This window comes from Pyrgilauda ruficollis, unplaced genomic scaffold (assembly GCF_017590135.1).
Source record: "Pyrgilauda ruficollis isolate IOZ18807 unplaced genomic scaffold, ASM1759013v1 scaffold34, whole genome shotgun sequence".
NCBI lineage: Eukaryota > Metazoa > Chordata > Aves > Passeriformes > Passeridae > Pyrgilauda > Pyrgilauda ruficollis.
In genome coordinates, this window is record NW_024524822.1 from 4,826,496 (window position 1) to 4,838,816 (window position 12,321).

At 51.1% G+C, this 12,321-nt stretch overlaps 1 protein-coding gene across 1 annotated transcript in view; it reads right to left on the bottom strand.

Moving 5' to 3' along the window:
- The window catches only part of MEGF9 (multiple EGF like domains 9), a 48,497-nt gene that overhangs the window by 18,932 nt on the left and 17,244 nt on the right, over positions 1-12,321 (bottom strand). The window contains exon 2 of the mRNA XM_041474971.1: positions 6,794-6,986. Within this exon, the coding sequence (XP_041330905.1) occupies positions 6,794-6,986 (193 nt within the window). The remainder of the gene's footprint in view (positions 1-6,793; positions 6,987-12,321) is intronic.

The following is a 12,321-nucleotide window of genomic DNA, read 5'->3' on the forward strand; positions in this document are numbered from 1 at the left end:
AGCCAGGAATCTCCAGGCAGGGCTGTCCCCTCCAGCTGAGGCACCCTTGAAGGAGGGGAGGGAGGCAATGGGAAGTCCACGCTGACCCTGGAGAGGGAGGCTGGATGGAGTCTCCTGCACAGTTCCACGAGTGAGTTCCTCACTCACAGCAAAGTCTCAACCTCAGCTGGAGGGTGCTGGTTTCCCAGAGTAACCTCTGGGAATCATGTGCAGGGATGGGCCAGGGACCCTCGGTGCAGAGAAGGACACATCAGTGGGGGTGCCAGGGAGATGGGGCTGATCTCCACTGAACACATCCACTGTGCCCAAGGGTCCCTCCATCCCCCAGACCTCTGCTCAGACAGCAGAAGAAGCCTCAGGGCACAAGCAGTGCCTGAAGTACAGGCTGGGCACCACAGGCTGGACACCACCCCCAACCACAATTTAGCCACAAAAGCTTAAACAGCTGAGCCCGTATTTCTTTTTGAGGGCAGTCAGTGTTTGCCAGAGCAGCAAAGTTGGCAACAGACAACACAGGAATGGCAAAGCCTGCTCGAAAATCCACAAAATAACAGGATTTCTGAGAAGCCATAATTACCATAGGGGAGATGATAACAATCCACCTTTCCCTGCTGCTGTGTCCAGTCACTCATTCATTTCCCATTCCTGCCTGCAACTGAATAAAAATGGGTTCAGGTGCCTTTACCTTCCTGTGGGGGAGAGAGGAGGAGGAGAGCTAATCAGATGTAAAGGATGTGAGAGGCTGGAATAGGGGAGAGATTTAGATAATTAAACCATGCAGAAAAATAGGCTTTAACAGGGTATTCTTCTGCTTTTCTGACGTCCACATGTAATAATTTCCGCTACAAAACAAGATCTGTTCTCTGCAGAGTGATGCTGACAAGGCATTACTGGGAGATAATGAGCCACCAGTTGTGCTCATCCGATCTATAAAAGGGAGAGCAGTCTTTTTAAAGAGAAAAAGGGGGTTTGTCTGGTTTTGGGGGGGCTTTAAAGCACAAGTCCTTGTGGATTTAAGCTCCCAAGGTCACATCTCCAAAGGGGAGCAGTGCCTGATGTGTTTACTGGACTGCTAAAATACAGCAGAATGGAAAGACAGATCCCACGCAAAAGAGAGACATTTCAGAAGTGTGATGACACTCTGCAAACAGAAAATGAAGACTTTATCTATGCAAAACAAGAACTCCATCACTTCCCCCAAATAACCTCCAGGGTCTGGGATGGCCAGCAGCCCTGCAGGCTGGTGAAGCTCCACAAAAACCTTGAACTTCAATGGACCTGCATTTCCTGACCACTGAAAAAACCCCACCAAATCCTGCCTCACATGAGGTTCAAGGAGTGTCCAGACTGTGCCACACCAGGCTGCCCCCACAGTCTCTCTGCACCTTCCCACATCCCACCAGCTCCCCAATCCCGGTGTGTGCTCTCCCTGCCCAGCTTCCCAAGGTCCCTCAGAACCCCCAGCCCTTACTCAAAGGCCTCAATAAAGCACTTTGTCCAGCATTGCTGACCTTACCCTCAGCAGCCAGGCTCTTGCAAATCCCCACGAGCTGGGGTCACAAGATCAGCCTCTCCACACAGAATCCCACCACAAAGGCAGCACACAGGGATGGCCACTGCCCTCCCTGCCTGGCCTCACAGCATCCCTGCTCCAGGGGACAGCCATGTCCAGATGCTCCCAGGGACACTCTGCCTTCACTCCTCTAACAAGAACACAAAGCCTGAGGTCCCCTTGAGGGGGCAAAGCATCTCTGAATTAACACTTGATTATTTATATGTATTTATCTTTTTTTCCCCCCTTTTTTTTCCACTGGAAATGAGTGACAGGAGCTCTCTCTCACATGACTTATGCCAAGCCTGCAGCACAAGCCGTGCAGGAATCAGGATCACAGGGCTGGCAGCAATAAGGAAAGGCTGCTGGATCAGCAAAGAAGCAGAGCACTGCACCCTTGGGCATGGGGTTTCAGCCCACAGCAACCAAAGGAGACCAGACATCACCTTCAAGCTGTCTGCTGGAGCTTCTGCTTCCCACAGCCCTTCTACTTGCAGGGAAACTGAGGCACAGGCAGAGGGAGCAACTTAGATTGATCCACAGACCTGAGTTTAACAGGCATCTGTTTGCTCTAGGAACAGTGGCAGCATATGTGTATGATTAGTTTAGAGCTTTTTAAGGAACTGGTAAAACCTTACCCAGTTTAGATGGTTAAGCTGGGTTCAGGTAAACCATGTGGCAAAGCTGTGAGGGGAGCTTTAGGAGGTTTAGGATGGATACCAGGAAAAGGTTCCTCCTCCAGAGGAGGAGGATGAGCACTGGAAAAGGCTCCCCAGGGAATGGTCCCAGCCCCAAGGCTGCCAGAGCTCCAGGAATGTTTGGGCAACACTCTCGGGCACAGGGTGGGATTGTTGGGGTGTCTGTGCAGGGTCAGCAGTTGGACTGGATGATCCTTGTGGGTCCCTTCCAGCTCAGAATATTCTGTGATTCTGTGATCCTTAAAACCCCCAGCAGCCACAGCTCTCCTCTTGTTCCCTGGCACAGGCACTGCTGAATCACTTTTCTTCCCTAGAACCAGGATAAGTCCAAAAAACAAAACCTCCCAGGGAAACAGGGAATTGAGGGCTGAACCCTTCTGCCAGGCAGCCGCATCTCCTAGCAGCATCTCTGCTTCACAGCTCCAGTCCCTGTTCACATCCCAAACCCACAGGAGCTCCCACGCAGGGCCAGCTGCTCGTGGGCTAAACATGCTGCCCCCACAACTTCAGGAAAGGAAGAGCCACACACACCCAAGTGCTGGGCTAGGAAAAGTTGGGATAAACACCTCAAAGGAGGTAAATCCAGGTCAGCCCTCCTGCAGACAAGCTGGGTCAGACTGGGCTGCCCTGGGCCAGTGTCTGCAGTGCCACGTGGGGAGGGGCAGTGCTGCCAGCAAGGTAAAAATAAACAAACCAAAAACTGCAGAGTCATCTGCCATCTCCTGTCCCCAGGAGGGGGATGCTGCCTCATCCAGGCTGGTGCTGCTGCAGCCCTGGTCCTTCACACCCTGCAGCCAGAGGCCAGGTTTACATGGAGAATTCTCTCAGGGTGTGTTTAAAGAGTTGAACCTGCTCAGCTCCTCACACCAGGGCACAAGGGCTGCAGAGCTAAAGGCTTCCTCAAACAAACCTCCTTCCCTCACCCTGCTCATCCCAGGTCTGTGCGCTGGCTCACACTGCCCTGGCTCAGCTGGGGACACGGGTGGCACTTTGGGCAACGCTGCACAGGGTGCAGAGGGCCAGAAACAGCCCCACTGTCCCTGCCCTGGGACTGGAGACCACCAACCCCAGCCCACTCCCGCTGCCTCTGCCTTGGCTCCCTGCCCAGCCTTAGGGAGCCAGAGATGAGAGTTCAGGCACAGGACTGCTGCTCACATGAAGGAAAAATGGGAAAATAATTGTACAGGGGAGATGTGGGCTGGTCAGCCTGCCCTTCTCCAGCAGCACTGATCACTCTCACTCCTCACCAGCCTGGGAGGTTCTGGTTTCCTCAGAGGACACACAGCACAGCCTTCAGCTCCAGGGCTCCAAAAGATGGTGAGAGATGCAGCTCTTGGCTGGGGCTACATCCCCATGGGCTGAGGCCACTGCCAGGCACTGTCCCCACGTGTCACTGTCCCCAGAGCAGGAACACAGCCCTTCCAGCCCAGCCCGTGCACCCACATGAGTCACCGTCCTCGTTCTCCACCACTCTGACCTTGACCATGGCCCTTGAAACTTCAGCTTCTTTCTCCACCCTTCCTCCATGGACTGTGAACACTTCCAGGCCACAGCTATCTTTAGCAAGCATCTGCACCGCATCCAGCCCAAAGAAATGTGCTTTTTTCTGAGGTTTCTAGGCGTTAACCACAGCAGGGACAATTCCCTCCCCTCCCCAAGATGTGTCAGCCCTCTCTGAGCAGCCCAAGACTCCATCCAGCCCCTCAGCAAGCTCCAGCCTGAGCCACACACAGCTTTTCATCTAACAAAAAAACCACCCAAACCACAGCACAGAAATGCTCTGCCATCCCACAGGGGGATCTGTGTGGATCTTCCTAGATAATCAAATTTAAACCACCACCAAAACAGACCTTTGATTAGCAGCCATGGAGCCCATTCATAGCGACAGCATGTCAGGTCAATGTTCACTCCCAAAATCAACTCTGTGCCTCAGGAAAGGGATTTTTTTTAATTTTTGTTTGATGGTCTGCATTTGAGGTCTAGTTAACAAACAGGGGACTTGGGTTGCCATCTGGCCAGCCCAAGAGCGTGCTGAGAAATAATACCAATAATCATCATATGGTGCTGCTTTAAAAGGCACTTTTACAAAAGCCTGGGCGAGCTGATTGAAACCTAAGAGGGATCTTTGTGTGCCCTGAGGGCTCGGCCTTTGGGCACTCTGCCCCTCCAATCAGCCACCCTTAGAAAGGGTCAGAGTCCAAAATCTCTGCTGCTGTTTCACCCAGAGCCCCACTGGAACAGCCATGGCTCTCCTCTGAAGCCTCACACAGGAATTCGCTTGTGCAAGTCGAGCTGGGCTGGTGCTTTATTAAATAAATAAATTGTACAACTTACAGGATTTTCCATGTCAACAAAACAGTAGCTGGTTGCTGGTATTGGGCAATGCCTGCGTGCCTCATCCCTGAGCACAGATTGCCCGAGGGACACTACTGCTCCTCCAGGGACTGCTCAGCAGCCACCCAGGGCTCCCAGCATGAGAGCCAAAAATCCCTTGCTGCATTCACACACCCATTTCCCTGCAACGGGCCCTCCCACCCATCGGGCCAGACCCCACTGCAGGGATGCCCCACAGCCCTGGTGCCTGCCCCCAGCCATGCCAGCTGCAGACAGGCAGGAGCTGTGCCCAGCCCCGGTGCCCACTGTGACACAGCAGGAGCAAGGGGAGCACCTGCCCTGCTGGCCTTTGTGTCCCACTCCACTTTCCCACACACATCACCAGGCCACGCTGCCCATCTCGCAGCCCTTCTGTTGCCCCCAGCCCTGTAACACAGACAACTGACCTATTTTCCTCTTTTTAAACACCCAGAGGTCATTTCTGTCTGCAGCAAACCCCTCTGAGCCGGGAAGGGAAACAGAGTGATCTCTGTTATCAACATCCCCCCTCCCCAAATCTCCCTCCCTGTCTTGCCCTGTGCTGTCTCTTCTGAATGGCTGAGAATGAGCATCTCCCCCATCCCTGCAGGCTGTGAAATGGTGCTGAGGAGAGGCTGGGGAGGTCCCTGCTGTTTCTGGCTCCACACAGATGGCCCCAACTCCACCTCATTCTCCTTCACAACTCAGAGCATCTCACCTGAAGCTCCCAAGGGCGTTCCTCGGCTCGCCCCATGCAGTGAGACATGGGGAGACACCAGACATGTCTGTGCTTCACCCACTGCCCAGTAACTCAGAGCTGGGGCAAGAATGTTCCCCTTCAGTTAACCCAGTTGCTCCAGCAGCACTTTCTCTCCTCTCCCAGTTCCCAAAGATAAGATTTGCCCCATCTGCCTTTCTGCCCAATTCACTATTCCAATAAATCTGACCAAAATCCCACTTTCAATTCTGTGGCAAACCCTGATGCTTCCAGGCACATCTTCCTATACCTAGAAGAGCCACCCAAAAAAAAAAAAAAAAAAAAAGAGTGATAAAACTTCATACTTTCCACCCTCAAGAATCACCTCTTTTAGTAAGAAGGTCGTTCTCCTCAACTAGAGAACTCTACTCTAGTTGAGAAGAACTACTTTTAAGTTCCGAATTTCAGAGCTTATGCAAGCACAAAAATGCAGCACTGAAACAAAAAGGAAGGACATCAACAGAGGGTTTGGGCGTTTGGGAAAAGATAATGCATAAAATAATTACAGGCAGCATGTCCCTGCAGAGCATTTTGCCTCTGACTCAGCCTCTGTCCTGGCAGGGAACTGCAGGTGTTCAACACACGCTGAGCCCAGACCCAGCCCTAGAAGACAATAAGGCAGCAGGAGCCTGGGAAGGCTGGAAGTTGCTGCAGGGTGGTTGCTGAGGTCTCCTCCAAGGAGAGACTTTGAAACTTGCTGTCCCCATGAGCACAAAGTGGAGATCCAGTGGGCCAGGCTGCTGCTCAGTCTGACCTTGCAGGAACAGAGATCCCCTCAGCTCAGCCACTGTCTCTAACGGCTGACAGATCACTGCTTGGAAAATCATTGCGTGCCAGCTTTTACAAGGCAAGATGTGAGGGTGGGTGAGGTGAAATGAAGAGGAACACATTCATTATACAAGAGCTCCAAGCATCAGCTCTGGTGCCTGTAAACACCAGGCAAGGCAGGAGCTGACTCTGCTGTTGGGCCGCCGCTTCCACCCAATGCTCAGCGAGGGCAGAGCACAAAGCTTTGCCTGCCTCTGGCACAAAACCCATCCCTTTGGAAAATAAACCCCTCCAAAGCCCCCGTGCTCCACCCCAGCCTCTGCTCCCCTCCCAGCTCAGGCATGAGGGCAGCCCTGCCCAGCAGGGACTAAGAGATGCACAAGGCACTAGGAGAGGTTCTGCCTCCATGCCACTCCAAAACACCAGTCAGCTCCCCTGGGGGCTGCCAGGGCTTTTGCCACAACCACAGGTATTTTTATAATTCAGCTCTTGAAAGAGGAAGAATAATCTTCATTAATTTTTATAAGACCAGCTTCCCTCCTGCTTATTTTTTTTTCCTTTTAAACACCAGCACAGACAACAAGACCCGCTCCCGCCCGAAACCCAAACCACACCAAATCCCGACGCCTTGCGCGCAGAACCCGCGTGGCACACGGCGTTACTCACTGGTCACACTGCTCACTGGTGGCTCCAGCAGGGCTGCAGCTGCAGGGCTGGCACTGCTGGCCACCCTGCTGGGGGAAGAAGCCGTGGGCACAGCTGTGGCAGCGCGGCCCCGCGTAGCCGGCCAGGCAGAGGCACTGCCCCGTCGTGCGGTTGCATCCGGCGCTGCCCACCGAGCTGCAGTTGCACAGGTCTCCTGCAAGGGAAGAGAAACAGAGGCATGGAACCACAGAACTGCAGAATGGTTTGGGTTGGAAGGGGCCTTAAAGCCTATCTCATTCCAACTCCCCTGCTGTGGGCTGGGACAGCTTCCAGGTTGCTCCAAGACACGTCCAACCCGGCCTTGGTCACTTCCAGGGATGCGGCAACCACAGCTTCTCTGGGCATCCTGTGCCAGGGCATCACTACTCCCTCTGCATACCCCCATCATCACTTTAAGGATGATTTTTGCTTTAAAATGTTGAGATGATGGACAAAAACCACAATGGGAGCACCCTGGGGTTTGAAACACCACCACAGCTCATGCTTGAAATCTCTCCAATGAAGAGCTACAAGATTATGGGTATAACTACCTAAAATATGTAGCTGTGCACAATGTCTTTATGTATAAACACACACCTATCCACCCTCTGACTCCACTTCTGACAAGCAATAAGTGTGTAATATCAGGATAAAATCAGCAACAGGTTGCAAAGTCATTAATTCTAAGAGCCTCCACTCCACACCACTAGAACAGCCCAGATACCACAGAACATACATTGACATGACAAACTGTCAGCATCTCCCACTTCTGAGGAAGGGATACAGAATCCCCTGAAAATCTGCCCTCAGGGGAGCACCAAGTGCATGAAAACTGTACTTTAAAAGCTGTGGTAGAGCTGCAGGCAGGACAGAGACCTCCACCACCTAAAACAGACCACCCTCAGTCCTGTGGTGAGAGGGGCTGGCTCTGGGGACCCAAACATGGTCTTTGGGGACACTGTATTGCCAGGGGTGCTGGAAAGCATGCACTGAACAGCTGCTTTTTTAGGAGAGAAGCAAATCTTTTGATCAAGTGATGAATTCCTAGTCTCTCCACGCGTTATTTCTTGTAATACTTTAAAGCCCCAAAAGCACTGAAGAGAACAACTTCTCCCTGGCAATTTGTTTCTGCCAAGAGCTTTATCTCTGTTCTTTCATTGCAAAATATTTAGTGCCTTAATAATTTAAAGTCTTCTTCTGCCAAGACTGAATTATAAACAAGGATTATTTGCAGAAATAGTGCATAAAGCATCAGGGGCTTTACACAACTGCTGGTGTTTATTATTGCCTGAGAAGAGCCAGTATTCAGGGCACTTTAGGGAGAGGGGAGAGGCCAGGTCCTCATCCCAAAAAATCTTGACTTAAAACTCTTTTCCTTGTCATTCATGTTCTTCTAACATACAAAGAAATGTGAGTTATTTAGCTTTATTACTCCACCACAGGATCCCAACAGAATCCATGTTGTCCCTATACACCTGTGAAATTACACCCAAATTTTCTTCAATCCAAACTATCAGATAGGACAAACACCTCAAGATCTAAAATTATCCACTTCAACAGCCACTTCACATAATGAACTAAATTCCCAGCTCAATTATCCAAGCAGAACCATATTGATTTGGGCACTTGGGTTTCTCCCTTCCACCAGAGCAGAAACCACGAAAGCTTGTTGAGCAAAAGCACTCTGGAGTTTGTCAAACACGCATCAAAACAAATTTCCCTTTCAGAACTCAACATGTGGAGCCATTGGACCTGCCAGACTTGATCAAGGAAAGAAAACAAGCATTGTGTCCATTCTAATGGCAGGGGAGGCACTGACAGGGCAGGTCCCACACAGGGGGATGAGCAGCTCCATGTGACCACCCCTGTGCTCCAGGAGCATCAAAGCCAGAGCCACCATCCTGACACTCCAGATGGATAGCAGGACGGAGAGGGCAGGAGTGGGGCAGTGCTTCAGGATGATCCCCATCAGCACGATGGAGCTCTGCCCCATCACTTATCTCCAGCAGCATGGCAGCACTTTGAACTTGAATCTGACTTTGTAGCACCCACTGCTTTCCATCCAACACTCCTGCCCATCAAAATTGCCCCAGTTCAGGTGAGGCTCTGCCTTAGCTGCCAAATTCAACTGCAATGCAGACACCACTGCAATGCCAGTGCCCCAGGAGAGTGAGAAATGCTGCAATAATCCAAAATAACACTGGCAAAACACTTTTTGCTTGGGAGGCTGGTGGAGCCTGGTTCTGCTAGTGATGGGGACAGCAGCTGAGCCTGTCTGCTGTGAAATCACCCCAAGGGTGTGGTAAGGCACAACTCAACTGATCCAGAAGTTGTCTCCCAAAAGGGTCAATTCCTTGAAGACCCTACCTCCCCCAACCACCCCAGAGACCTTTGGGAAGGGATGGTGGTCCCAGGTAGGGGAACAGCATCCCACATGGTCCCTGCCCATCCCAAATGCATCCAGCCCTGCTCACACAGAGATGCAGCCCCAAAACGCCCCGGAGCTGTGTGGGTTGGGCAGTGGAGGAGAATCAGACAGTAGCACTGAAATCTGAACTCCATCGAGATCAAGGGCTACTCAAGGATGTACCAGGCCATAAAAACCTGAGGGCTAATTTAAAGGACACTTTGTTGTCCCCACCGCAGCCGGGTGGCAGAAGGCGCGAACGGTCCTCAGCCAGAACAGGAACTGGTAACGAACATCTGCCCTGGCTCTGGGAACACAGCAGAGAGGATGAGCCCTACAGAAGAAAATTAGGGAACATTGTCCTGGCTTCTGGCCAGAGCCTGGGTTTTAGGAGCCTTTATTCAGTTGTCTCAGGCCGATGTTTTGCTTTTGAAGATAACCTTCAAAAATACCTCACTGAGAGCTTTTGTGAAGGCAAAGGAATGAAGAGGGTGGATGAGCCCAGGGCTGCGCCACTCCAGACTGCACAGTCATGGTTGGAGGGTTGTGTTGAGGTTGGGATAATACCATCAGCAAGGGAGCCAAGGGCAAAGACTCTCAGGGATGAGGCACTGGTCCAAGCTCTGACTCTTCTCAGTTTGCTATCCTGACTCATCCTTGCTCTGCCTCAGTTTCCCCATCTCAGGGTGTTCCCCTGCCCCCCAGGGCCTCCAAGCCCTGCTCGTCTCTGCCTGTTCCCCATTGCTAAACCATCAAGGTTCCCCTCCTTCCCCACAAAGCTCAAAGCTACATGTTTATCACAGATAAAACCCACCACCTTTGCTTGTGAAGGGACTGACAGGCGTTAATTAATTAACAGCATAAGCATGTTTTGAGGTCCAAGAATAGAGGCACCATAAAAAACCAAACACATCTCCATTCAGGAACAATATTTCACCTTCACTGGTTGTTGCTTGGAGGAAGGTGGAGTGGAAGGAAAGGTTCCTCGTTTGGGAAGCAAGGGGCATGCTGCTGTGTGGAGACAGATTTAACATCCAATTTCAGTTAGCCCCAATCTAAAATTGATTCATTTTTAGTGTGCAAAAGCTCTAAGTTACCAATAAACTGGAGAATAGCTCTTTTATGTTGTATTGGATCCACACCATGGCTGTAGATAGCACTGAGACAACCAAGAACCTCCAGGTCTGAGGGTGCCCTGTGACCCCTCAGTGTGGCCACCTCACACTCTGTACCAGCTCCCCTGTCCACTCCTAATAAAGATCTCAGCCTCCAAATCCCATCCTAATGCAAACCCCAACTCTGCAAATCCCAGCAACATCCCAGCCTGTGCCAGATCCATCAAGACCCCATATCCCTTCATCTCCCATCTCCTCCTAGTACTTAAACAGAGTTTGTTCTGATGTAAAAATCCTTCCTCTAATTATTTTTTTCACATCCTTTCAGCTTTGCAGTGTTTTAAGTTTTCACACATTTTATAAGCGTGATTCCTCCTTCCTTCCAAACCACTTAATGAATGAATAATTTAGAAAACAGGTGAAATATTTACAAAGGGTAAAGAAGCCAACACTGTGAAAGGCACGAAGGTCTCTGTGAAACCACATTAGCTGGGGACATCCTGAACCAGTGCAGATCCTGAATGAACTCACCTGGGAGCCAACCTGGAAAACCCAAGGTGCACATTTTTGGTTATAAGAACATGCAGCTGTAAGAACAAGCTGTGGAGGCCCACAGATGCTATTTATTGTCCTGCTGCAAAAGCATCCCCAAGGAGACAGACATTTTCTATTCTCCAGACTAGATGAAGAGGAAAAAACCCAAAAATATTTCTAAACTGGAGGTACTGTTGGGTTTTTGGGAGCCAGAGGTGCAGGCCCAGTTGCCACCTGCAGCTCTGAAGCCAACACAGCCCAGTAAGAACCCCACCTCCCAAATACTCCCCAGATATCCCAAAGGATTGAAACCACTGCACACAACAACATCCCATCCCTGGAAAGGCTTTGTTTTATATTAATTTAGCAGTTTCCCCTCTTCCCCAGACTTCATTTCCAAATTCAAGCCCTACTTTCTCTTCCATTTCCCCTTCTCAATCCCTCTGCAGGCACCACTCCTGACAAGACAGGAATAAAGGGATCAGGCAGCAGGTTTAAAAATCTATCCAAAGTCATTTCCTTTCCCCTTGTAATTAAATTGTGGAACTCATTGTCAGGGGATGTTCTGGCTGCCAGAAATACCTATGGCTTCAAAGCAGGACTGGAAAAGCTCACAGAGGACAGGTCCACTGGTGGCTGTTAAACACAGGGATCTGGAGGAAGCATCCTGATGGGAAAGGCCTGGAACTCTGTCCAGAAAAGTCAGGATCATGCCCTGTCCTCTTGGCATCTTCTGGCCTTTCTTGGGTGGGTGAAGCTTTGCTCTGAGCCAGCCTGGCAGTTCTATTTTCTCCTTGTGTGCACCGCTCAGGGATGGCAGCAGCTCCAGCTCTTCCCCCAAACACACCAATCCCCCTTAAAGAGTTAGACACTGCTCTTTGCACTGGGAATTTCTCCTCATTACAGCCAAAGGCACAGCTGTGCTGCACCATTGCTGTCTTTCCCCTTGCCTCTCAAGAGGCTCTTTCCCTTCCTCCTGAGAAGACATTTCATCCCCTCAGTGCGATGCACTGATGTGCCAAACCTCCCCCAGCAGTGGGATGAGGGTCAGGACAGTGCTGTTCCAGCATGGCATAGTGACAGCAGGCATGAGCCAGCTGTTGAAAGGGAAGGCCCCATCCTTCCCAGCTCTTGTCAAACAATTCCCTAAGCTCCAGCCCATCTCTTCCATGTCTCTGACGCACCATGTCAGTGTGGTCCAGTCTAGCCCTGGAATTTGGGTTCAGCTCCATCACTCCTCACTTGGATGCAACTCCACTGATGCTCTGAGTGCAGGAGTTGTTATCCCAGTGCAAGGATGCTTTGGCCTCCAACCCTTCCCCACAGCTGCAGCAGATCTAAGAGGGCACAGCCTGGCTGAGCTCTCCCCCAGGGAGCCAGGGAACATCTGCCATGGGCTAAGAGCTCCTGCAAGAACAAGCCAGAGAGGAGCTGATGCACTGCAGCTTCCCAAA